Source organism: Plecotus auritus, assembly GCF_963455305.1.
Source record: "Plecotus auritus genome assembly, chromosome: 1".
In the NCBI taxonomy this organism is placed as follows: Eukaryota; Metazoa; Chordata; class Mammalia; order Chiroptera; family Vespertilionidae; genus Plecotus; species Plecotus auritus.
In genome coordinates this window covers 207,068,813-207,094,375 of record NC_137770.1, presented here as the reverse complement: position 1 = coordinate 207,094,375, position 25,563 = coordinate 207,068,813, and the positions used below count along the sequence as shown (strand labels likewise).

At 34.7% G+C, this 25,563-nt stretch overlaps 1 protein-coding gene across 2 annotated transcripts in view; it reads right to left on the bottom strand.

Annotated features, from left to right (window-relative positions):
- Positions 1-1,279: 1,279 nt before the first annotated feature.
- TECRL (trans-2,3-enoyl-CoA reductase like) overlaps positions 1,280-25,563 on the bottom strand; it is an 81,336-nt gene continuing 57,052 nt past the window's right edge. Inside the window, exons 5-12 of one of the 2 annotated variants that reach the window (XM_080685762.1) lie at positions 22,466-22,581; positions 18,805-18,910; positions 17,561-17,633; positions 17,145-17,188; positions 7,007-7,064; positions 3,959-4,044; positions 2,939-2,984; positions 1,280-2,014 (exon numbers count right to left, since the gene is read on the bottom strand). In XM_080685762.1, coding sequence (XP_080541888.1) covers positions 1,887-2,014; positions 2,939-2,984; positions 3,959-4,044; positions 7,007-7,064; positions 17,145-17,188; positions 17,561-17,633; positions 18,805-18,910; positions 22,466-22,581 — 657 coding nt within the window. In that variant the 3' untranslated portion in view covers positions 1,280-1,886. Of the gene's footprint in view, positions 2,015-2,938; positions 2,985-3,958; positions 4,045-7,006; positions 7,065-17,132; positions 17,189-17,560; positions 17,634-18,804; positions 18,911-22,465; positions 22,582-25,563 lie in introns of both variants that reach the window. The other variant, XM_080685761.1, reaches the window with a different exon arrangement.

The window sequence follows — 25,563 nt, the reverse complement described above, 5'->3', positions numbered from 1 at the left end:
GATAATGCTTTTAAAGGATTATTTTTATTATATTTTATAGTTGACTACATATTTCAGTAATAATTACTGATAGAATGCATATCAATTTATTTTTACCAAGTATATTTTCTCAAATACATATTTATAATAATAAAAGGGTAATATGTTAATTAGACCAGACATCTTCCGGACGTCATTCTGGACGTCCTTCCTAATGAAGCTAGGGCCAGAGGGAAGCCAGCCTAGGTCCTGAGTGCCTGCAAGTGGCAGGAGGAGGGAAGCAGCCTGGGTCCTGGGTGCCTGTGGGCAGCCGGAGGAGGGAAGTAGGCTGGGTCCCAGGTGCCTGCCAGCGGCTAGAGCAGGGAAGGAGCCCGGGTCCCGGGTGCCAGAAGGAAGCCAGTGCTGGCAGCTGGGAGAAGGAAGGCCTACTCTTGCATGAATTTTTGTGCATCAGGCCTCTAGTATAATATAAGCTTTAATTAAGATATTTGTTATGTGTATATCTCTATCTATAGTATATCTAAGAATTGGGAAGCTTCTAGAAATTAACCAATCTATAGAACCTCAATTTTAAAATGATGACACTGAGAATTTATTTTAAATATTTAACAAATGTGTTCTAATTTTTGCAATATCAGCCATTTCCTTGTCAAAATACATGTGCATATTCACACAAACACACAAAGCTTGAGAGGGCATAAGAATTTAAAAATGTAAAAGTAAAGCAAAAATCTTTCACTGTACATCTCAAAAAAATCACCAGTGCACTCTCTTCTTCATTCCATATACTCTCTTCTTCATTTGAAATGTACATATTTATAAATATATATGTATATTTACATGTAAACATGTTGTATATATAAATGAGTATATATTATATGTTAAACTAGAGGCCCAGTGCACAAAATTGATGCACTGGAGGGGGGTGTCCCTCAGCCTGGCCTGCACCCTCTCCCAGTCCAGGACCCCTCGGGGGATATCCGCCTGACAGCTTAGGTCTGATCCCTCTGGAGATAGGGCCTAAGCCGGCATTTAGACATCACTCTCACAGTCTGGGGCTCTCACAGTCCAGGAACCCTAGCTCCTTACCACCCACCTGCAGCGGAGGTGGGAGAGGCTCCTGCCACTACCACTGTGCTTGCCAGCCATGAGCCCGACTTCTGGCTGAGCAGCACTCCCACTGTGGGAGCACACTGACCACCAGGAGGCAGCTCTTGCATTGAGCACCTGCCCCCTGGTGGTCAGTGTGCATCATAACGACCAGTCATTCCGCCAGTGGTTCCACCATTCAGTTGATTTGCATATTAGGGTTTTTATTATATAGGATTTAGTTAAATAATGTCTAGAAGATATTTTAATTGTTATAATTTTAGGATGATAGCATACTGTGTATGTATTAGAAATAAATAAAATACAAAACTAATTACAAGTATTTCACTTTTAATATAGGTAAATTTTTCACAACAAATTGAACTAACATAAGACATTATATACTTATCAATAACATTTTGAACAATAAGAAAAAATTAATTGCTATAAAAATAACGTGTAAAATTCAAGTGACTTAAATGTCACAACTTTAAAAAGTATTTACTTTAGAATTCAGATATTCTAATTGTTTTAAGCCAACAGTATTATGGAATATTTAATGAAATAAATTATCGTCCAAGGTTCAATTCCTTGCAAATATATTGGATGCCATTTTTTATTACTTATGTCTTTAATTTATGTTTTTCAATTGCCTCAAGTCTATTACTCTAAATTTAGCTAAATTATACCATTTTATATTTTTATTCAGTAAAAATACTGTTATTTGTGAATTTCTATAACATAATAGTCAATCATCCTTGACCAAGTGTAAATTATATTTTTTCTATATAGGAGATTAGACCAATTATTTTTTTTTCTTACAATATGAATGGGATCATTGCTGATTTTCTATACATATAAGAATTAAATTTCTTCAGATAAATTTTATGTTTCTTTTGTGCCCACAAAGACATTTGGATACTCATCAGAAGTGTAAAAATTCCAACTAGAAGAAAAAAGAAATAATTACCCTTTCTTATTTTTGTGATAGATACAACTAGTTATATTATTTAAAAAAACTATCATATATTACTCTTAAAGTATTTCTCAAAAGTTTCATAGTTTTCTATCAATTTTATTTACTCACATTAATTGCCTAGCTTATATATGTTCAATCAATATTTATTTCATGGTTTCATAAGCAGAGAAAGTACATAGCACAGGTCAAAATAAATCCACATTTTCATATCCCATTGCCAAAAAGTATTACAAAATAAAATTTATCTCTGAATTTTTAATACAATTTTCATATGCATGTAATATACCTCTGCAAACATACATACAAATACATATGATAAACCATATTAATTATGATTCAAAAATTTTTTGCAGAGGAATGAAAAATGGATGTAATGGATATTACAAATATCCTTTCTAATACATGCACTTAATTGAAATACGTTTCTCTTGCATGTGTTACTAGTAAAATGCCCAATATGCAAGATTAGACATTCGTGCTCTCAGCCTTCCTTTCACAGACACTCATGGGCAACTGAAGAGCACATACACGCCTATGCACATGCACAAGAGTGAGTTTCACGTTAAATGCATATTACCACTACTTACATTTCCTGGCTTGGATTAGGCCACAATACATAGCAATACATAGTAAATAATGTCCCATTATACCAGTATATGTATTTTTTTATTGTTTACACTATTTCAAATGTCCCTATTCCTTCCCTCTTGTTCCCTCTTCCCTTTGGCCATCACTGTTATGTTTTAAAACTGCTTAGAAATTCGAAATAAAAATAAAAGCATAAAATCCTTTTGCAAACATGCCAAACTTCTAGTACTATAAAGTAACGTATTCTCAGAAATCACTTCTAAAGATACATTCACTTCAATTGTCAATAATCCTAGGTCTTACCTGGCAGTGTTTGTGTCATTACTGTGAAACTAATCCATGATCCAATCTGTTAGATTAAAACATAAATTAACATTTATCTATGAGTTACCTACTAATTTGTTCACTTGTAACATTAAATAGGTAATCCAAAGCTTCAAACGCATTAGAAAAATTATAGATAGAAATAAATTTTCCTAAAATAATTTGTGTTAAATATGATTAGATCATAAGAGATTCTATAAAACAGCATCATATTCATAAAAAAATGGAAGACATTGTTCCAAAAACTCTCACAAAAAATAAAATCTTAAAACATCTCAATACATTGTACATGAAGACTATAAAATTTTATTTAAATATAGATAAATACATGTACAAATATTCTTTTATTCTCAGGGAAAATTGTGGTTGAAATATTCCAATTTTCTATGTATATACATGAATCTAAAAAATATCATAATTTACTAGAGGCCTGGTTCACAAAATTTGTGAATGGGGGGTTGTCCCTCAGCCCAGCCTGCACCCTCTCCAATTAAGGACCCCTCAGGGGATGTCCGACTGGATGTCGGACATCCTTCTCACAATCTGGGGCTGCTGGCTCCTAACCACTCACCTGCCTGCCTGATCGCCCCTAACCACTCTGCTGCCTGCTTGATCACCCCTAACCCTTCTGCCTTCCTGCCTGATCACCCCTAACACCTCTGCCTGCAGGTCTGACCACCCCTAACCATCCTCCCCTGTGGGCCTGATGGCCCCTAACCTCCCTCCCCTGCCGGCCTGATTGCCCCTAACAGCCTCTTTCTCAGCTCCTGCCACTGTGGCTTTGTCCAGAAGGAGGACCGGATGACCGGAAGATGTCTGGTTGACCCGGTCTAATTAGCATATCACCCTTTTATTAGTATAGATAACTCTGACTATGTTATATTTACAGATAAAACATATATTATCATATATTAATCCACAACACAGGTAAATACATAAATGTATATATTTATTATATCATCAAATAATAATCCATTACATAAATACATAATAGCATACCTCATAGGTATAGTTAGGACATGAAACCAGGAAAAACATCCATGTGAAGGGGTTGTAATTTGGACTTGGAAAGCAGGCATTAGTTCCTTTTATCAAAAAGAGTAAAATGTCAATTATGCTATATATTACAAATTTGAACATATATTTGTTACATAATTCTAACTCCCTAGAACAACTATATACCAGATAAAATGTCATGTATTTATAGAAACCTATTTCACAAATTACTCAGAAGAGAACCATTTTCAAATGTTATGACCTTTTGACTCAGAAAGAATAGTTGTCATTTTCTGACCATGTCTATAGTTATGTTGCTGTAAAATCACAGAATAAACCATGATAACTACTTCTTTAAGAGTTTAAATAAAACAAAATATAAATGTTACTTTAAATAGCATAATAGTTGCAGTGGCATTGGATACTGAGATTAATGAATTCATTCTAATATTTGCATGCCTCTTTCTGTTCTCTTTTAGTGTCAAAGAAGATAATTTTGGTTGAGATTATTAAATACCTCAAATATTCTTTTCTATTAAATTAGTGAAAATCTAAAGGGAATTTTATAAGGATGTCATTTATATGGGAAAATTATAAAAATATGTCATAAGAGGATTACAGTAAATAACAATATAGTTAATATCAGAAATACCATATAACATATCCATTCAGCAATCATGATTGTTATTTACAGCTCTCTTTATCTTTAGTATATTGTCACTTGATTGTTGTTATATTTCACCTTTCAAATTTTTTCAAGAACCATTTTAGATAAAAATTTTATAATAATTTCAAGTTGAACTTTGAGCCTTGACATTTGTAAAAAGTAAATGTGAATTATATTACTGTTTATTCTCCATAGCAAGATTTAATCAGATAAACACATAAACTAATCTCTTTAGTTATAATTCTAAAATCATAATGAAATGTCAGTATGTTTTCAAAATTGTAACTATTATCTAAATAGCAAAGTAAAAAACATATTTAGTTCTGGGCAGATTTCATGCATTGCTCATTTAAAGATAAGAATAAATACACACGCCATTTAATATTAAGATTTTCTTAATAACATTTATATTAATATCTTTGTGTAGTATCCATATGTACATCGAAAGAAATATAATTGATAAAGCTATTCAAGTCATAGTAACTGAATTTCAGAGGTGAAAGTTGTATACAAGGTAATCTGTGTTAAAACCTCTACTTTATGACTCATCACTCCTGGAGGTAGAGGCTGATCAGGGGTCCACAAATAAATTTTTCTTCCAGATGTAGTTTGTAGATTAAATAACCAATATGTGTGTTGTGACAGAGTAACATGTATATAGGTGTCTTAAGTGTACATAGTTGCTGTTAATTGTAATAATAGCTTAGTTTAGGTATTGCTAATTTAATTAATTCCCATCATATGTTTTCTCAACCTATACTTACCATCTATATATATAGAAAACCAGCAACCAGAATGCCGTAACAACCAGAACGACCGATCGCTATGATGCCCATTGCAGCCAGTGAACGGGCCCAATCTGGAGGTGGGACTGGCCAGCCAACCTCCCGAAGCCCCTGCCCCCAGCTGGCTCCACACCTGATCTCCCCCTCTACCCCAATCAGGGGAGGCTGGCTGGCCAATCTCCTGAAGCCCCTCCCCCTGGCCGGCCCCACTGCCAATGGGCCCCCACTACCCTGATCAGCCCCCAGCCCCTCCCTCCATCCAGCTCCGCCCTGATTGGCTGCTCCCACACAAATTGGGGGTGGGGCCTGCTGGCCAATTGCCCATGGCCCCTCCCCCAGGCGGCCTGGCCCTGATTGTGTCCTGATGGGGCAGGATGGCTGGCCAACATCCGCTGTCTCCTCCTCCTGACATGCCTGGCCCCAATCCGCTCCGATTGGGGCTGGTCTGGCCGGACTCCACCTGTGCATGAATTTGCGCACTGGGCCTCTAATTTATAATAAAGCTTCTTTTAAATTAATTTCTGAATTTTTTTTTACATTACAGTGCCTCACCACCTAAGTTTTTTAAGCAAAAAGGGTTTACTCCACCACTTCAGGGAATATTGCTCACAGGGAACCTTCAACCCTTGGCACTCCCTATGAAGGATGTGTGGTTGAAAGGAACAACCTCACCCAAGATTACACTCACTTTTTGGTTTAGTCCTTTTTTTTTCTTTTCTTTTTAATTTCTCTTTATTGTTGAAAGTATTACAGATGCCCCTCTTTTATCCCCCTATTGATCCCCTTCTCCCCACTCCTCCCTTAGGCCTTCACCACACTATTGTCTGTGCCCATGGGTTATGCAAAAATGCATATTCAATATTTGATCAATATATCAAATGGATGTCTCAATCTTGCAACATTGTTAGTTTATTCCAACTTTATAATGGTCCATAGGTTCATCTGAGACTCTCATTGGTACTACATTGCTCTCAATTTCCTACCCAAACATTATTTTTCCCCCATTTGTAAACACACTGTCTAACACATCTCCTGACTGCTGATTCCCATACAAACTTTATTTTAGAGAACCCACTCTTAGGGCATATGATGTAATTCAAATATTTGAAAAACTTAGGCATTAAAGGTTAAGGATTAGGGCATATCTTAAATGTTTTCAACTATTGCTATTTGCCATTCAAAAATTGTGTGTGTGTGTGTGTGTGTGTGTGTGTGTGTGTGTGTGTGTGTGTGTTTTAATTACATGTAGTCAGTATACAACCCTGTGTTGGTTATATTAGTCTCAGATGTGTAATAAAGTGATTTGACATTATTATACCTTACAATGTGTTCACCCCACTAAGTCTAGTAATTATCTGTCTTCATGTAAACTCATCTATATATTATAAAATATATTCTCCTTTCCCTTTTCACTCATACCCCATTCTCTCCCTTCTGATAACCATCCCTTAGTCTCTGTTTCTGTGAGTCTGTTTTTGTTTTGTTTGTTTTCTTCCACATATAAGTGAAACCATATAGTGTTTGTCTTTCTACTTAAGGCTTTTTTAAAAATAACAATGTAATTAACTCTAGAGGAGATTAAAATAAAAAGGCACTCACCTGTGTGATTGGGATGAGCCAAGACTACATTGATGAAATGATTTCCAGCTTCACAAATCTGTAAAATATTTTTTTAGTGTGAAATAGCTGTGCCTCTTAAAATACATATTCTACAGATAGATAACTATCCAGGCAATATATTAACCCTAAAGATTCAATAAATATTTTATTACTCTAATTGCATAAGGAGAGGAAATTTTGCACCATCACAATACAAGAAGTTGTTTGTAGTCATATATAGAATCAAAGTAATGTCACATTGAGTTAGAAATTCTGAAGATATTCTTGACCTTTGTTAAGTAGGTTCAAATTGCCTGATGAATCACGTTGTGCTGATTACCTGGTTTGTACTTGTTACAGGGGTACACTTTTATGTCATGAAGAAATAAGTCATGCTGCTATAGATAGACTTGACATCGGTTTACATTTTCTAAATTTATTAACACAGTAGCAATCCAGTTTGATTCCCAGCTGGTTTCATGTCAATTTAGAAAACCTTTTGTAAGTAGTACTGGCTGCTGTCTGTCATCTGACTCCTTACTCATGTATACTCTACTAGTTGTCCTTGTTAGTCGGCCACCATGACCCTCTAAGAAACTCAAGCCTTACTAACATCTTCTGGGGCTAATGCTCCAAAATCGCAACATACAATCCTAGGAATGTATAACCATTTTCTTTGGCTGTCATATACACCTTATCCTATTTAACACAAAGTATGTATTCAACATAAAAATACTATGGTATTAATAATGGTTATGTTATCCAAAATATTTATTTTTTAGAGTCATTCAATTTTCACTATAATATATCTATTTTTTACTTAGTGCCTTTAATGTTTTTTTTTTAATATATTTTATTGATATTTTTTACAGAGAGGAAGGGAGAGGGATAGAGAGCTAGAAACATCGATGAGAGAGAAACATCGATCAGCTGCCTCCTGCACACTCCCCACTGGGGATATGCCCACAACCAAGGTACATGCCCTTCACCGGAATCGAACCCGGGACCCTTCAGTCCGCAGGCCTACTCTCTATCCACTGAGCCAAACCGGTTTCGGCTAATGTTTTTAACCTCTTCAATTATAACTAAATTTGTTCTTTTTTGTTTCAGCATTTTTTGTATACATTTCTTCACATATAACATCCTATCTAATAAAAGAGTAATATGCAAATTGACCATACCTCACTAGCCCCCACAAGCCACGCCCACCAGTCAATCAGGAGCAAGTATGCAAATTAACCCAACCAAGATGGCTGCAGCCACGGAGAGAGCAGGAGGCTTGGGTTTCCCCGGCAATGGAGGAAGCCAAGCTTTCCACCTGCCCTGGTCTGCCTTGGCCTCCGCTTAAGGCTACAAAGTTTCAATTATAGAAGATAAATAAATCCCAATAAAAATGGCGGCAGCCACAGAGTTGGAGAGAGCAGGAGGCTTGAGTTGCCCCCAGCGATGAAGAAAGCCAAGTTTCCACAGCCCTGGCCTGCCTTGGCCTCTGCTTAAGGCTACAAAGTTTCAATTATAGAAGATAAATAAATCCCAGATACCAGGGCCTCTGCTTGGGTCGCCAGGGTGTGTGGCTGGCCTGCAAACCATCACAGGTCCCTCACCCAGGCCACCCCACACTCCAAGGGAACTCCCACCCTGATCCTGGACACCCTTCAGGGCAAGTCGGCCAACCCCCCCCCCCCCCCCCCCCGTGCAACAGGCCTCTATCCTATCTAATAAAAGAGTAATATGCAAATTGACTGTCACTGAAGCACACAAGATGGCTGCTCCCATGTGGTCAAAGATGACTGACCCAATGTGGACACAAGATGGCCACCACAAGATGGCCAGCAGGGGAGGGCAGTTGGGAGGGATCAGGTCTGCAAGGCAGGGCAGTTGTGGGTGGTCAGGCAAGCAGGGGAGCAGTTAGGCATCAATCAGGCTTGCAGGGGAGTGGTTAGGGGGTGATCTGGCTGGAAGGCAGAAGCCGTTAGGGGCAATCAGGAAGGCAGGCAGGCAAGCAGTTGGGAGCCAGCAGCCCTGGATTGTGAGAGGGATGTCTGACTAGGTATCAGGCCTAAATGGGCAGTCAGACATCCCTCGAGGGGTCCCAGATTGGAGAGGGTGCAGGCTGGGCTGAGGGACACCCCCCTCCACCGTGCATGAATTTCATGCACCAGTCCTCTAGTTATTATGATAATTGCAGAAGATGCTCCTTGTTTCTCAAGTTATCAAAGTACTAAGCTGAATTTTGCTTTTTCAGATAATAATTTCATAGTTGAAATTATTTATGTGTTAATGTGTTTAAGAGTGTGGACTTTTGGTTAGATGGACTTGTGTTGGAATACGATCTTTCACATACTCTTTATTTGAGACTTAAGTGATTTAGATATTTGAAATTTCATTTCTTCATCTAAATAGCAATATTATTTCCTGTCTCATAGGTATTTTATGATGATTAAATAAAATCAAGTATTGTTAGAAATTGTTCAATAACATTATTATGATAATTTTAGTTACCAACATCATCAATAGAAACTTCTCCAGAGAATTATTCTACATTCATTTCACTTCACTAAATTTGTCTCATACATTGTCAGTACTACGAACGATTACCAAATTAATTATTATATGTATAGTTTTCATATATTTTGCTCATCTGTCAGTCCATACACCCTGTCATACTTATTTTTCATCACTCTCAGTGCCATCACAAAATGGGATATATGATAAAATATTTATTAATAAGAAAATTAACCTACCGCATCTTTGGTAGTAAATTATGTTTTTGAAAATATGGTTTTCTTTCTGGTAAAACATATTTACTTTGTGATTATCAATATTTTAAACTCACTCAACCATCAAAATATTTTATTCTTCCTACTTTCCTCAATAAAACTAAATATTTAAAAAATCAGTCTTCTATCCAAAGTATGAGCAATGCATAAAATAGCATTTTGGGTTCAGTTAGTCCAGTAGAGCAGTCATATACTAACGTCATAATTTATCATTAGATGCTCTTTCCCCAAACTAATCAGTAGTTATAGTGCTGAAATGTGCATCTACATTCTGGGAGTAGGGAGAAAAAAACAACAACTAGATCTATGTGGTTAGAGATACTTAGTTTATTATCAATTTAACTCCCTAGTGGATTTTTAAGAGCAATTGTGACCATTTGCAATTTTCACCTTAAGTATTGGGAATGAGTCCAATACTGTCTGCAGTGCTAATTGATCTAGATAAAAGTGGTTGATATAATCACCTCCTGGTTTAGGAGTAAGATTAGAAAATTCAGTCACTGCCACAACTTAATAAATGGTTCTATCCCTGTTTAAAATTTCAATTTCAGGGGCACCATTCTAATAGAAAAACAGTGATATCTCATTGTTGTTTTAGTTTGCATTTACCCGATGACAGATGGTGCAGGGCATTTTGATATGCATTTTGGCACCTGTATATCTTCTTTGGTAACATGTCTGATACAGTCTTGGCCCATTTTTAATTTTAGTTGTTTGTCAACTTATTGTTGAATTTTAAGAGTTCTCTATGTAATTTGTATAACAGTTCTTTATCAAATGTGTCTTTTGCAAATATTTTTCTCCTGTCTATGCTTGCTTTCTTATTCTCTTGACATTATCTGACACATAGCAGCTATTAATTTTAATTAAGTAGCTTTGCAATTATTACTTTCTAGGATTGTATCTTGGGTATTGTATATAAAAAGTCATTGCCATACCTAAAGCCATCTAGGATTTCTCCTATGTTATCTCCTAAGATTTTTATAGTTTTGCATTTTTTATTTAGATCTGAGATATATTGTAAGTTAATTTATGTGAAGGGTATAAGGTCCGCATATAGATTCATTTTTTAAATGTGTATGTCTAGTTGTACCAGCACCGTTTATTATGACTCTCTTTGCTCCATTTTATTTCTTTGCTGTAACCAATACATTTTACTTTTGAAAATTAATAATTGTAATATTTTAGGTAAAAGTTCAAATATTCCATTTATGCAATGGTATAATATGTAGACTAAATGTTGTTTTATTATTTTATTTGTTGCATGAAACTGGTATTTTATTGTGTAAACTTTATTCTAAGAGATGGCATTTTTGATCTATAAACTCAAATATTTTATTATGGAATTGATTTATTGCTTAAAATCAGTTACCTTTATTTTACATGTTCTGCCTCATTACAACATTCTGGGAACACTTAAAGTTTATTTTTAACCCATAGAGATTTTGTGAACTATTGTGTAACACAAGAATGTGCACACACAGTACAAGAATACAGTATAAGAATGTCACCATACAACAAAATTTTTAAAAAATTAAAATAGATACCTTTTATATACTAACTCTGTAGTTAATTATTACTAAAACACACTTATGATAATTATTTTTTTTCAGGAATTACTTTTACATTGGCTTTGATATGATCTGTTCTAGCAAAAAATATTTCTATGGTTATAGTAGCTGCTGATTTTAATTGAGATAATGAGTTTAGTTAGGAGTAACTCAGTTTTAGCTGAAAAACCAAGTATGATTATAACCAATTATAATAAAATAGATATATAATATTTGAATTAACTACACATAATTAATTTCTTAAGCTAGTTTTATAAAAACATTATGTAAGAAACAGGAACTCCAAACAAATTCAGGTATGACATTTAATTTCTATGCATGTTATTATTTATATTATCTCCCTTGGGATTTGAGAGGAAACTAAAAAGACAAATGATGGAAAAACACAGAGTCTTGGATTTTTTTGTCTTCAAGAAAAAGTAAATATAAACATTTTATTGTTGCTTATCACTAATAGATTATCAGAAATATTGTCACAACCAAATTTAAACAGAATGCTGAGAATGAAAGTACTTAACATTGGCACACTTGACTTCCCTCTCTCATCTCATCCACAAGCACCAAATATTCACATGCAGTTTCCTAGCCTATCTGCTTTCCACAACCAGGCCACACTCTCCTCTACTTTAATTAAAAGCGATGATACATTGTTCCCAGCATCCTCTCCTCTAATCAAAAATATCTGTCCTATGTCCAAGGGCCTTCCCAGCTAAATGTTACAGGAAAAGGTGTGACTACTTGTTAAGAGTATTATTTATTACTCTCTGAAAATATTTGCATTTTAATAAAAATCTTAACCTAAGGAGTGGATAACTAATGATGAAACTGAAAACAGAGGCAAAACCAGGGAGAGGAGTTACGTTCTTTACAAACATGTATGTTATTACCTACTCCTCCCATATCCTACATTGTTGAAGAGACAGTAAGGGAAGAAATATGTATTTTTCTGATGAAATGTTTAATGTACAAAGAATCAGCAAAACAAAATTGCTTCTGGAGAGTAAAAATAAAGTGGAGAGGAAGAGTAGATAAAGAAAACAGAATTGTTAGTTATAAAATACAATCTTAAAAATTATAAAACTTGTTTTGCAGTTGTGAATTTGGTGCTTTTATTTGTTGTTTGGTGAGTGGAGTTGGGTTCAGAGGATGAAAAGGCGTCATAGAAATATGAAGAGGCTGAATTATAGTGTCTGTGACATCTAAAAATTGTAGGGAAAGATATTCTGATGTCTTTGTAAATTTGCCAATACTGTATTTGATTCTACTTGTTTTATTTTTTTCCTTGTGGCTTTTGTAATAGCAGATTCATGTGACGGAAAAGGTTATATTGAAAGAATTTACACAAAGGGAGAGGTAATGATAGAGTTCTCATAATATTGTATACACATGGCAAAACTCATCAAAATAAAAGGTTTTCCACCAGGTGTTATTATTTAACTTTTGAGTTCGTTAGGTACCATTGTAAAGGGTTTTTATTTTTTGTGCTTACAATATATTCTGTTTAGTATATTAGAAACCTCAGAATAGCAATAGAAAAAAAAAAACAGCGAAGGAGCAGAAAAGAAAATTTTAATTTTAATGGTTAGTTCACAAAATGGATGATTCACATATGAGTAATTAAGAATTAACTACAATCATATTTAGCAGTGTTCTATTATCTCATCTTCTTACCAGGTGATAATCTGTCTTTACATAACAGCAAAAGCAAAGCCAACTTTTTTTTTGGCAGTTAGGTCAGTTTTTTATTATAAAAAGTGGGGATAATGTTCCTTCCAACTCTCTTTATTCTTTACTCAAAGACAGAGATACTTCATGAAGTGTGGTTTTTTGTGTAGTTATCTTTTTTATCTTTTCTCTTTTTTTAATGAAAAGGAAACTTTCTAACCAAGTACTAAACATAAACCAAGGGCAGGGGCAGAATACTTTGTTTAAAGTCCCAGCTGACTGAATTTTATATGTTACACCAAAACACTCAAGTCTGAGGTTGAAATGTTTAGTTATCACTCATCTCAATTTAGATAAACTCAGGCTTATTGGGTCTGGTGGATGGATTAAATGCCAGGTACAACAAAACGCAGTTTGTTCTCTGCAACGTTGAGGGGTCACTCTTTCTGGAGTTCACTTATTGTTTTCGAAGGAAATGAGATGTCCTTTGGAGAAGAGATACACACCAAATCATCCCACACGTGTCTCCTCAAAGTGCTTCTAGTGCACCTGGTGTCACTTAGAAGTGATGAGAAAACACAGGGATAATTGTTGTTACTTAACACTGCGTTTTCTCACTTAACAAGGGCCTCTGAAGTTTACTTTGCTTGTAGTTTATGGTCCACATTTACATTTCTGTGAATGTTGACTGAATTGTTAACTATGGTTGGCTGTAAGAATGTAATTTTGCATTATTTAAAATGTGTACACCATTTTATTTTGGGAGGACAATCCAGTGCATCCTTTCAGGTCTACTGCATATGTACAATCTCTGGGAAGCTTTCCTCTCCATCCCACCCCCAGACGGAAATGCAAAGCCTCACTCCCTTTAAAGCCCTTGGCATGGCACTATCTATATCATCCTTGTAAAACTGTTGCTGTTTTACTTTTCTTCTTCTCAGTAATTGCTGAGTAAAACCAACTTTAAATGAATGGTGTTCCTTCCCCCGTCCTTTATGTTGAGAGTACAGAGATCAGTAGATGAAGAATAGGAAATTTCGCAAACATAACATTTTATCAGCAAAAAGTTAGCACTTGCAATTAAGATAGCCGTTTTTTCTGGCTGAATTTTAAATTATGGAAGACTGACCCATGAATTTCCCCTTAGTTCCTTATATATAACAATTGATTCTCCTATAAACTGATACTTTTAATCCTATATAATAAAAGGCTAATATGCAAATCGACCAAACAGTGGAATGACCGGTGGCTATGATGCCCACTGACCACCAGGGGGCAGATGCTCAACGCAGGAGCTTCTCCCCTGGTGGTCAGTGCACTCCCACAGGGGGAGCGCTGCTTAGCCAGAAGCCAGGCTCCCCAGCGGGCTCACAGCTGGGGAGCGCAGGGGTGATGGCGGGAGCCTCTCCCTCCTCAGTGGCAGGCGGACATCCCCCGAGGGGTCCCAGACTGTGAGAGGGCACAGACCGGGCTGATGATTACCCCCTCCCCTCAATTTACAAATGTGGTGCACTGGGCCTCTAGTATAAAATAATTTACAATGCATTGGGCTTAAAAACAGGTTACTTATTCTTTCCAACTATTTGCAAATATATTATTTGTGATAAATCTCAAAGGTACACACTTTTGGATTTGGTTATTATGAGTAAAAAAAACTATAAGATGAACCTTGAACTGTAAGATGTTAATTATACATGCATTCATTAGTTGTTAGATCAATTCATTAGTTGTTACATCCTGTATTAGAATATTAGAATCGGTTTTCTAAAACTCATTTCACAATACCATATTTTATTTATGAAAATTAAGTGTCTCCTCTACACTCATCATTATTAAGAAATTCCAGAGCTAGAAGGTCTTTATAATTTGTCATCACAATTGACAGTTTTAAGAGTCACAATGGCCCTTCTGTATAATTTCTAAATTTCTATTTGCAATGGAATACAATTACATTCAAAATTTTGACTTTTAATTAGTTTTCCCATACCCTCAAAAGTATATATAATTAAAAGCAGAGGTTATTCTTGTTTGTCTTAATTTAAGTATATGATTGAAACAGACAATGCTTATTATGTGCTTAGAAATATAGAGTTAAAGTTATTACTACATCGGCATTGGACATAATCTATGCTTCTCTGTATCAATATTTATGTATTTTGGTATCTTGGCCTTTAGAAGATAGCAACTATGGTAACATTTTACTCTTTGCCTAATTCTTCTATTTATTATTGTATTATTAATTTTTACATGCAAAATATATAAACAAAGGCATGTGTGAAGAAAAATCATTAGTAACTTAAGGAATTAGAATTTTTTAAAGTCTTTGGTGGGGATATGTATAATTTAAACTACTAGAATTTTGCTTTTTTTAAAATATGTCTCTTTTAACTTTTTAAAATTAAATTTATTGAACTAATATTGGTTAATAAAATAACAGTTTTCAAGTGTACAGTCCTATGAACAGTGTATTGCATTGTGTTCTCACCACCCAAATTCAAGTCTTCTGTCACCACATACTTGACCCCATTTACTATTTATTGCCCTCACCCCCTTCCCTTTGGTAATCACAATACTGTTGTGTGTGTCTACGAGCTTTTGTTCATTTTTTCTTGTGTGTTTTTATTTGTTGCTTTCAGTTTTATATACCACATTGAGTGAAGTCATATGGTTCTTGACTTTTTCATGTCTGACTTATTTTGCTTAACTTTTAAGAAAAACATTAGAGCCCTGACCGGTTTGGCTCAGTGGATGGAGCGCCAGCCTGTGGACTGAAGGGTCCCAGGTTCAATTCCAGTCAAGGGCATGTACCTTGGTTGTGGGCACATCCCGAGTAGGGGGTGTGCAGGAGGCAGCTGATCGATGTTTCTCTCTCATCGATGTTTCTAACTTTCTATCCCTCTCCCTTCCTCTCTGTAAAAAAACGAATAAAATATATTTAAAAAAGAAAAATATTAGAATAATAATGACACGTGATGTTTTAAAAAGCTGCAACTTTAAAAAATTATTTTATACTAAAGCCAAGTATTCAGTCATACTTTGTTGGAGAAAGGGAAAAAAAGAAGAATATTATATAAAATGAGAAGTGTGTAAATATTTACACAGGAATAAGTAACAGTAAAAATTATAAAAAATAGAAAATGAAATCATAAGGAGGATGAGAAAAATAATCAGATGTGATATAAAAACACATCTAAATAAAGATCAAATATGTGCTTTTTGTTTTGTTTATCCATTAATTCATTCTTCCATTTGCTCAAATTTACTAAGCAGTTTACTCCACAGAGAGCATTAGACTTCGTACAGCATAGGTTAGCAATGAAAGCATCAATATGAATTACTTCATGATGAGGGCTGGGAGGAGGGAGGGTAGATGGAAGTGGAAAATGATATGGATAAATGGTGATGGATGGAGACTTGAGTTGGGCTGGTGAACACAAAATACAGTGTACAAATGATATGCTGTAGAATTGTGTACCTGAAACCTGCATAATTTTGTTAACCAGTGTCACTCCAATAAATTCAATAAAAGGAGAGGGGGTACAAAAGCTCACAGGGATGTAAAACAGCACAGGGAATATAGTCAATAATATTGTAATAATTATGCACGGTGCCAAATGGTACTAGACTTACCAGGTTGATCACTTGGTAAGTTAAATAGAATGATCTGAAGCACTAAACAGAACAATTAGGAAATATCCATGTTTCATTTTTAAAAAGCTGACTATGTTTTCACAATTATGTTTTAACTATTATGCTAAAGTGGTTTTTGTATGTTCATATGTTAAACTTGTTAAACTTTTTGCCCTTACATATTTATAGGTTGGTAAATTTGCAGACAATAAGAATTACTGAGTATAATTTTTTCCAATCTTACTATCTTTAAACTAATTCTAATTATCCTTCATAGATGAGTAGAACATTTTGATTAAAAGATTTAGAGAACTAATGACTTAATAATGGAAAGTCATTTTATTTACTTCATTTAATACCATTAGGCACTTTATATAAAAATAGGTCACATTATCTAATAAACAAATACTCAAATATATTCTGTTTTGCATTTTTAATAATACCACAATTGGAGCATGACCAGCTAATAATAATACTTACATACATACATACCAGAAAATTAATAGCTGATACTGTGACTTGCCTGTTTCCAAATGCTAGAAAGGAGGAGAAGATAGATGATAGGTAAAGACTCATATTTTGGATTGTCATATTGTACACATAATTCAGGGAAGGTTCAGTGGATATCACTACCCTCTAATCAAAAGTACTATGGGTTATATAATTGACTTTTTGGAATGATACCTTTGCAATCTAAAAACATTTAACGTAGAACTTAATACAGTGTCCTAATGTTATCTTGTTCATGGTGGGGAAGTTGGAATATACAAAAGTACTAAAACATATTATCTGATAAGCTCACCATTTGTTTTAACAATTCCATTTCTTTTAGTTTTATGTGATTGTGTAGACGTGAAATTTAGTATGGGGTTAGTTAAGGAGAAATTCTACATACATATTCTACATACATGGTGGTGTATACCGTGGGTGATTAATGTAGTAGGCAATCCAAGAAGTGAATCCCCAATAAAAGGCACAGCCCTACAAATAACACAAAATAACATTTAGGTTTTTCATATATGATATATATATCCCATCATTTTAAACCATTCCATACATTTATATGTCACACTACAATAGATTTACATGAAAAATGGTATACATTTTCTAAGTTGGATAAATGAAATGCTTCTTCACCCAGTAAATTAGCATTTTAAAAGTACCTATTTAATATCATTCAAGTAATGCATTTCTTTGCTCAACCCTTATTAATATAAATGGGTATTCATGATATAGAGTAAATGTAAGTATATTTTGCAAGAATAATTTTGTCCATTCAGTAAGAAATATGAAGTAATAAAATAATGAATTATATATTAGATAAGATATATCAATAATCATTTCCCAAATGAAAATGAACAAAAGAATGAATTTTAGAACCATTAGTAGTAATACATGTTGATTGATTAGAAAGGACGATTGGCTAATTTTAGAAGTCCTAGGCTATAACACTGATCTTGCCCTGTATAATACATTTTAATACCTTCTGTCAAAAGAGAAGCTAGTCTAAATGACTTCTGAGATTTCTAAGAATTATAGAATTCAGTGTTTCTTTCCAATGACAACAATGGAATGGCTGCCTTGTTCAAATTTTTAGAAAACAGATATTTGGAGGAAAAAGGAAGATTTTAGTAAGGATATATTAATATTGAAAGTATATTTTGAATTGGAAAATAAATTTTAATTTGAATTGGACATTTGAATTGTGGCATGTTATCTAATGTATATTTCCATTTCAATGTTTCAGAAAATTTCCTATTTTCTTGATAGTTATTTAACAGTTAATAACTGTTGCATTTACCTTTTATTTGAAGAGCAAAAACATCATAAAATGGGTGCAGTATCATTATTTTAATCACACAAATGTATATTTATAGCGGGTTCATATAAGAGATTCTTTCTCTTTGAATTCAGTGCTAAGTATTTCCAAAATAAAAGGTTTCTATGTACTGTTACTGGTTGAAGGCAGCTCCAGGAAATGGCATTTCAAAACAGATTGTTTAAGATATGCTGATAAGTTGAATAGACAAAAACAACAACAACAAAAAACCTAGACTTAAGGAAAATAAACATGATTGAATTATTTTGCAAATAGTTCAATACACAAAATATCTCAATAATAATTAAAATTGTAAAACATATTACTCCTGACCTTTATCAAATTTTTCAAAGGTGTATGCCCTGCAGAAACTTTGTGAACAAATAAGGTTTCCAAAAGATATCGAATATAGTGTATACAATGACAGAAGCAGGCCAAGCTAGAAACAAAAACAAAAACATGAACACGTTAAATTCCCTTCTAAAAATATGGCTTTCCTTATGCATTTCTTTTTTAGTTCACTCTGATATTCTATTTTAGGAAATATTGTTTTCAGTAATCAAAACACAGGTGTTTTTTAATACTTTTATTCTAGAAATTTAAAAACTTATTTAAAATGTAAGTACTGTTAAAACACTCTATAAATTTACTTCTGATGACACTAGAAATATATTATATACCCATCATAGGCTATATGTTTGCACCTGTAGACAGTGCCTGGGAAGGCACATGGGCATTCCTTAATTATTGTCAGCCGAACCCAGTGGCGTCAGTAAAGCCAGGCCCTGGGAACACCCCAAAAGGGCAAGGGTGTTGTCAGCTTGACCTTCATTTCAGCCCGTGGTGTGGGGAAGTGGTTTTGATATCTAAATCCAGCCTAGCACCAGGAATGCTCAGGGCCTACTCAAGAATGCAAATAATCTCCTTTTGTCTTGACCTTTTGGTGAAACTTCCTGGTATTTGGGATATAAAATAAACTCGATGGATTGGCTCTGGGTCCCTGTCTCTCCATCAGAAGAGGACGGTGGTCCCACCTGGTCCCAGCTTTTTCCTTCTATCTCTGTGTCTTGTCTCTTTTATTTCTCAATCCCCAGCAGCCCCTACTCAGGAACTGGACCCGCTCTCTAGCTGCACTGGATGCAGAAAGAGAGAAATACCTACATGCACCTGCTCCAGAATATACATGAATATAATAATTGCAAATGTGCTCATATCAAAATGACTCTAAATTGAAGCAGATAATTTACAGTTTTAAAAATATCCAAAACCTACTTAGAATGCATATGACATTTTATAATATTCAGAGTAACTTTTTCATTGTCTGGTTGTCCTTTAGCAAGTGCCATAAATTAAGTTTGAATTTCATTTTCTATGGAGCCAATGCAACTTGTGTTTTGTTTACTTTATTTTATCTACAAAGTAAGTCTCAACGGAGCTTCAAGGGAGGCAGTGCATCAGGTATTCTTGAGGAAGAATATGAAAGCAATAATCAGACAAAAGTTGAAGAGAGAAGAGAGTTTGCTAATAATGGACTTTGAATTTTCGGGTCACGGTGGAAGAATTCCCAGAGTTGGGGAGGACTTAGAGAAGGTAACAAATAGAAGACAGTAGAGTTTATTGAAATAGAGAATGTACATGAAATTTAGTACGGGATTAGTTAAGGAGAAATTCTACATACATGGTGGTGTGTCTGAGGGATGATCTGAAAATATGGAGTTAATGAGGTGGGTGAACTAAGGACAATGTGTCTAAATATCTAACATGTCCTCTTGCATTTAAGGCAGATAATCAAACTATGAATGCTGAGTGCAGGAAAGGTTTCTCTGGTGTCTTTTTCCATTCCTGATGATGCAACAAGAAGCTGTAAGGAGGTGTGGTCTTAGCCACAGTGCAGCTAGTTTACTCAATCCCTATGGTAATTTTGAGTATGTAGCCTCTATCTTAAATACTGTTGGTTGAATTGAAGAATAACTGTTACATCAAGCTGTGGACCACCTTTCCCTACAGTTGGACAGAAAGATCCTGCAAGAAATTTAGCCTTAGCCACAGTGTGTAGATGCTTCTAAGAATTGTGTGGCTGTTGAGTCACACATAGATCTAAACCTACCTGAAAAATACTTTGTGACTTGATTCAAAGCATTTTGGGAGAATTAACATTAGAGTATGTGGCAAGTAAATATAGCATTTGAAATTTGATCTTTTTAATCATAAGAAAGTATATCATCCATCCTGAAATTAGTTTGCCTTAGGAGCCTTGTGATTATTTTATAGAGCTCTACTAGACACTTAAATTTCAGAAGTAGTTTGTGTGTTTGTGTTTCTGCTCTGGAATGATTTCATATAAAGTCAACATATTTGTTATTTTGAACTATGTTGCAAAAATACATTTATTACTGAGAGGTTATAAAATATGATGTGTTTGTGTTTAAGAATAGTAACCAACAGTCATCCAATTGCTTTGAGACTACCAGGCGGGGGTGGGGAGGGGTGGTGTTCCTTTTTCATGCTGTGCTATAAAGCTGGTACATGTTATATCTTTGGTCTAAAAACTGAGTGCAATTGCCTTCTCCTTATGAACTCTTCACTCCATAATCTTTCCAAATGAATTGGTGATTCTCTTCACTTAACAAAAAGGAAGACAGATATTATTGTCCAAAGACCCCTGAGCAACCTGTTCTATACTGACCTGACCAGCCTTCCTGGAATCTGACTCATCTTTCCAGAAAACAAAGAAAAAAGTTCAAATGCAACTGTCTTAGAAAAGTTACCTCAGAGTTCCCGTCAATGTCAGGTTTTTCTTTTATACTCTAAAAGAGTACATTGTAAAATAAATATGTATATAATTCGTTCATCCACCTTACTATTCAAAACATTTTTATTGCATATTCCCTGTAAATCAGTCAATGTGTTAAGCAGTGAAGATAGATGGAACATCAAAGTATGTCATGATAAAACTTTAACTCTATAAAGGGAAAGACAAATGATCGTGAATATATAATTTTAAAGTAAAAAAATATGTATAAAGGAAAAACACTTTAGTATCATATTTGTCATGGAAGGAATCGCAATGGCTACCTTGAGTAAGAAATGTTGAACTTCTATTTGAAGTTTGAGTGAGAGATAAGGAAGAGGGAGGAGATGAGGATGGGGGAATAGGAATGGCATGTGTAAATGCCTTGTGTGAAAGGGAACATGGGAGGCATAAGGACAAGGAAGGGAAGTCAGTGCAGCTGGAGTACAGACATTAAGGGCAAGGAAAAGCTTGATTTGAGATGACAAATTCAGCAGTCAAGTCATTCTCTGTCTTCAAGTATCCCTAAGACCTAAAATCTGCTTCTTAACTCACTTAGAATGCTTTCATTTAATCAGGTTCTTTCTGTTAAATTGCTAATCCTACATTTTTACATCTCAGTGTAGTATCTTGAACAATATTTCTCTTTCATTTGGTATGGAGAAAGAGAGAGAGAGGGAGAGAGAGACTGCCATAGTTGTAAATTCTGCTTATTTTATTTTTATGACTGTCCTAGTCTTTATTTTTCCCTTTATGTCTTATTTCAAACTAAAATTTTACTTTGGATTTTTACTTACTAAAGGAAACTTGTAAAAAATCCTTCCTCCCCCCTGTTTTTGACTTAGGTAATTATGTATTTCCTATGCGATGTTGTCCATATTTTTAGAGAAATATTTATATTTTATGCTCTATACAAGGCCTTTCCACTTCATAATTTTAAGCTTTTTTGATATTTCTAAATGTCCAGATTTCTCTTGCTAATTATAAGTATTAATAACTTAAGCTACCTCCATTATAAATTATATTGAATTCCTTGCTTATACTAGTCAATTTACAAGTTGGTATGTAAACATTCATGGTTACCTAAATATATTTCCCTAAAATTGAATGCACTGTAATTGATTGTACAAACAGCATTTATGAACATAATATCTGCATTCTTGCTCAACGCTTTAATTTATATGTGCCATATGTATTACTTACTGTACCACTAGGTGGCGGGACCTTCTAGAGCTCTCTTTCATGTCATATATATATGGGATCCTCAAATAAAAGAGGAGATATATTAACAGGGGTCCTGTGTATTCAGCCAAAAATACCTGAAAGTAAGAAGGTGATTTAGATTAAAGAACACATTTTTATAGATTGTATTAAGGTTTGCTTATTATACCTGAAAATAAGAAAGTAATTTAGGTTAAACAATAAATGCTTATAGATGTTATTAAGGTTTGCTTTGACCATAGGTATATCTACAGACTTAGCCTACTGCATGAATTGGTGATGCAAATAACAAGAATTCTCCCTTGGAAGAAATAGCCAAGAAATAAGGAGGACAAATATACATAGTCAGTTTAAAATAAAAATAATTATTAAACCTAATGTAATGATTTCTTCATAAATAGTACAGGGAGTTTTTGTTTAAATAACCAAACTATTATAAACACATTTCTTCATGTCTCCAAAACACATACATACTCCATTTTCTATGGGAACTGTCCCTGTCACTGAATGGTATAGGCTACTGTGCCTGCCTGTCTTATCTTTTTTTTTTTTTTTTTTAGTCTTTTTATGACAATGTAATGTTGAACTCAATTGATTCAACCCTGATTCAAATTGATATAATACAGTTCTCTCTTTTGAAAGTTTTAGACTTTAATTCTAACGAGTCTTAAAGGGTTCCTCTCTGATTCTGGAGCTGAGGGCAACCGTATGTGTGGTGAGAAATATCTCATCTATGGAGAGACGATCAGAAGACTTGGAAATATTATTGGAAACAACACCATATTACTGCAAAAGATCATGCAGCTAACTGCTTTCTGATAGTTTTTCAATCCAGTAACTGTCCATTATTTGGTTTGGTTTCTATGCTAAAGCCAAGTTAAAGTTACTCCCTGGAATTTTCAAAGAAGGGAAAGTAATTTACCTGTATGCATTCATGGGAGGAGAAAGAAAACACACGTGGCAATGATAAATTTGACTGCCATTCCTACCTTGTCTTTGCCAATTTTTATTAATTTCCAAGGAAGAAAACTTGTACATGTCTTTCTCAAATATGCAACTGTGAACATTAAGTACAAATTGTATTTTTATCAGTAGTTGGTGAAAATTTTGCATAGTTATATGGTTATAATATATGATATATATGTGTTATATATGCACATACATATATGTAATTATATGTATATATGCATACACATATAAATAGCTATTTATATATGTTGGTTTTTCTAGTTATAATTATTCCTTTTAACAACATTTATCATCTCAGAAGATAAGAAAGACTTGTACATGAGGGTAAAAACAATGTAACATCCAGGGCCCTAGCAAGTAGCTCAGTGGTTATAGCATAGTCTTGATACACCAAGGTTACGGGTTCAATCACAGGGCACTTGCGAGCATCAAGCAATGAATGCATAAATAAGTGAAACAACAACTTGATGTTTCTCTCTACTTCTACCTAAAATCAATAAATAAAAAATGTAAAATAATGCAACATCTGATAAATTCAGTATAAAAGCAACCTTTCTACTGAAAGACAATATTAATTTATGGCATACAACATGCCTGATTATTCAGATATGAAGAAAAATATTTACCACTTTTGAATGTCTACTAAATAGAGTCTAGTTCAGGGGTGGGCAAACTTTTTGACTCGAGGGCCACAATGGGTTCTTAAACAGGACCGGAGGGCCGGAACAAAAGCATGGATGGAGTGTTTGTGTGAACTAATATAAATTCAAAGTAAACATCATTACATAAAAGGGTACGGTCTTTTTTTTATTTCAATAGTTTTATTCATTTCAAACATTTTAACAAGAAGAATGTAAACACTAATTATTATAATTTGAAACTTCAAAAAATGGAGGAATCATAGCACAATAACATACCTTATATTGAAGATGGCAAAGGCAAAATAAAATTGCCTAACAAAGGAAAGGTACAAAAGCCTTTCAAATTAAACTTAAATATAATAAAATAATTTAAAACTAAAACAAATAGAAAAGAACAAAATGTGTAAACAGTAAATTAAACATTTTCTTTAGTGCAACTTCCAAATTATGCCTGGGGCATAGATGTAGATGGCAATGTAGACTGGGTTGAAAGGTTTTTGGTCTTTAAAACATCAACTTCAGTGGGAACAGTGTTGTTGGTCTCCTTTTTAGCTAATGCTCTGATACTGTGCTCTCCAGGGGCGTGTTTCCCTACATCACCAGGATAATGTGTCTACGCATTCCCAGGGTGATGTCGGGGGACACGTCCGCGGGCATTAAAAGGAGCGTCTGGAAGATTGAGGTTGTTCCTTCTACTGAATGGGTGGATATAAATCCGCCCACTCAGAAGAAGGAGCTGCGGCCGTGTTTCCGACGTTGCCATGTTAACACTGCTGCTGGTGAAGGAGCGGAGGGGAGAGCAAGAGAACCCTCCACTCTTTCGGCTCCGCAGGCCGGATAGAACAGCCGAACGGGCCGGATCCAGCCCGCGGGCCGTAGTTTGCCCACGGCTGGTCTAGTTAATGCTCTAGAACAGTGGTCGGCAAACTCATTAGTCAACAGAGCGGCAAACCGTGGCTTGCGAGCCTCATGTGGCTCGCGAGCCGCGGTTTGCCGACCACTGCTCTAGAATAATGAAAGTGATTGTTTATTACAAGAAAAAGTTTAAAATACTTATTTCAACACCATCTAGTCAAAACAAATTTGAGCAAATCCTCTTGTTACTATATCAGATATGAAAAGTGTTGTGAACAACAGTCAACCTGGAACAAACGTCTCTCTCTATTAGATTAATAAAAATGCCATCACAAATGTGAAGTTTTTTTAGATCAGAGGAAATTAAATTACAGTCTTCTCTCCATCATCTCCTAAAAATAAATTGAGAGAGACAGCTAGCTTATAATAATATGTTCTAGAAGGCCTGATATTCTATCAAAAGTATTTTTCATGCTGAAACATGGGGTTAAAACAGTACCCAAGAATGAAGCACTTGCAAATGACCAGAACTAACTTTTGGACAATGCATCTTTCAAGAAAAGGTCTATTTGGTGCAAATAAAAAAGAAGAGATATGCTTTAATAAACATGAAAT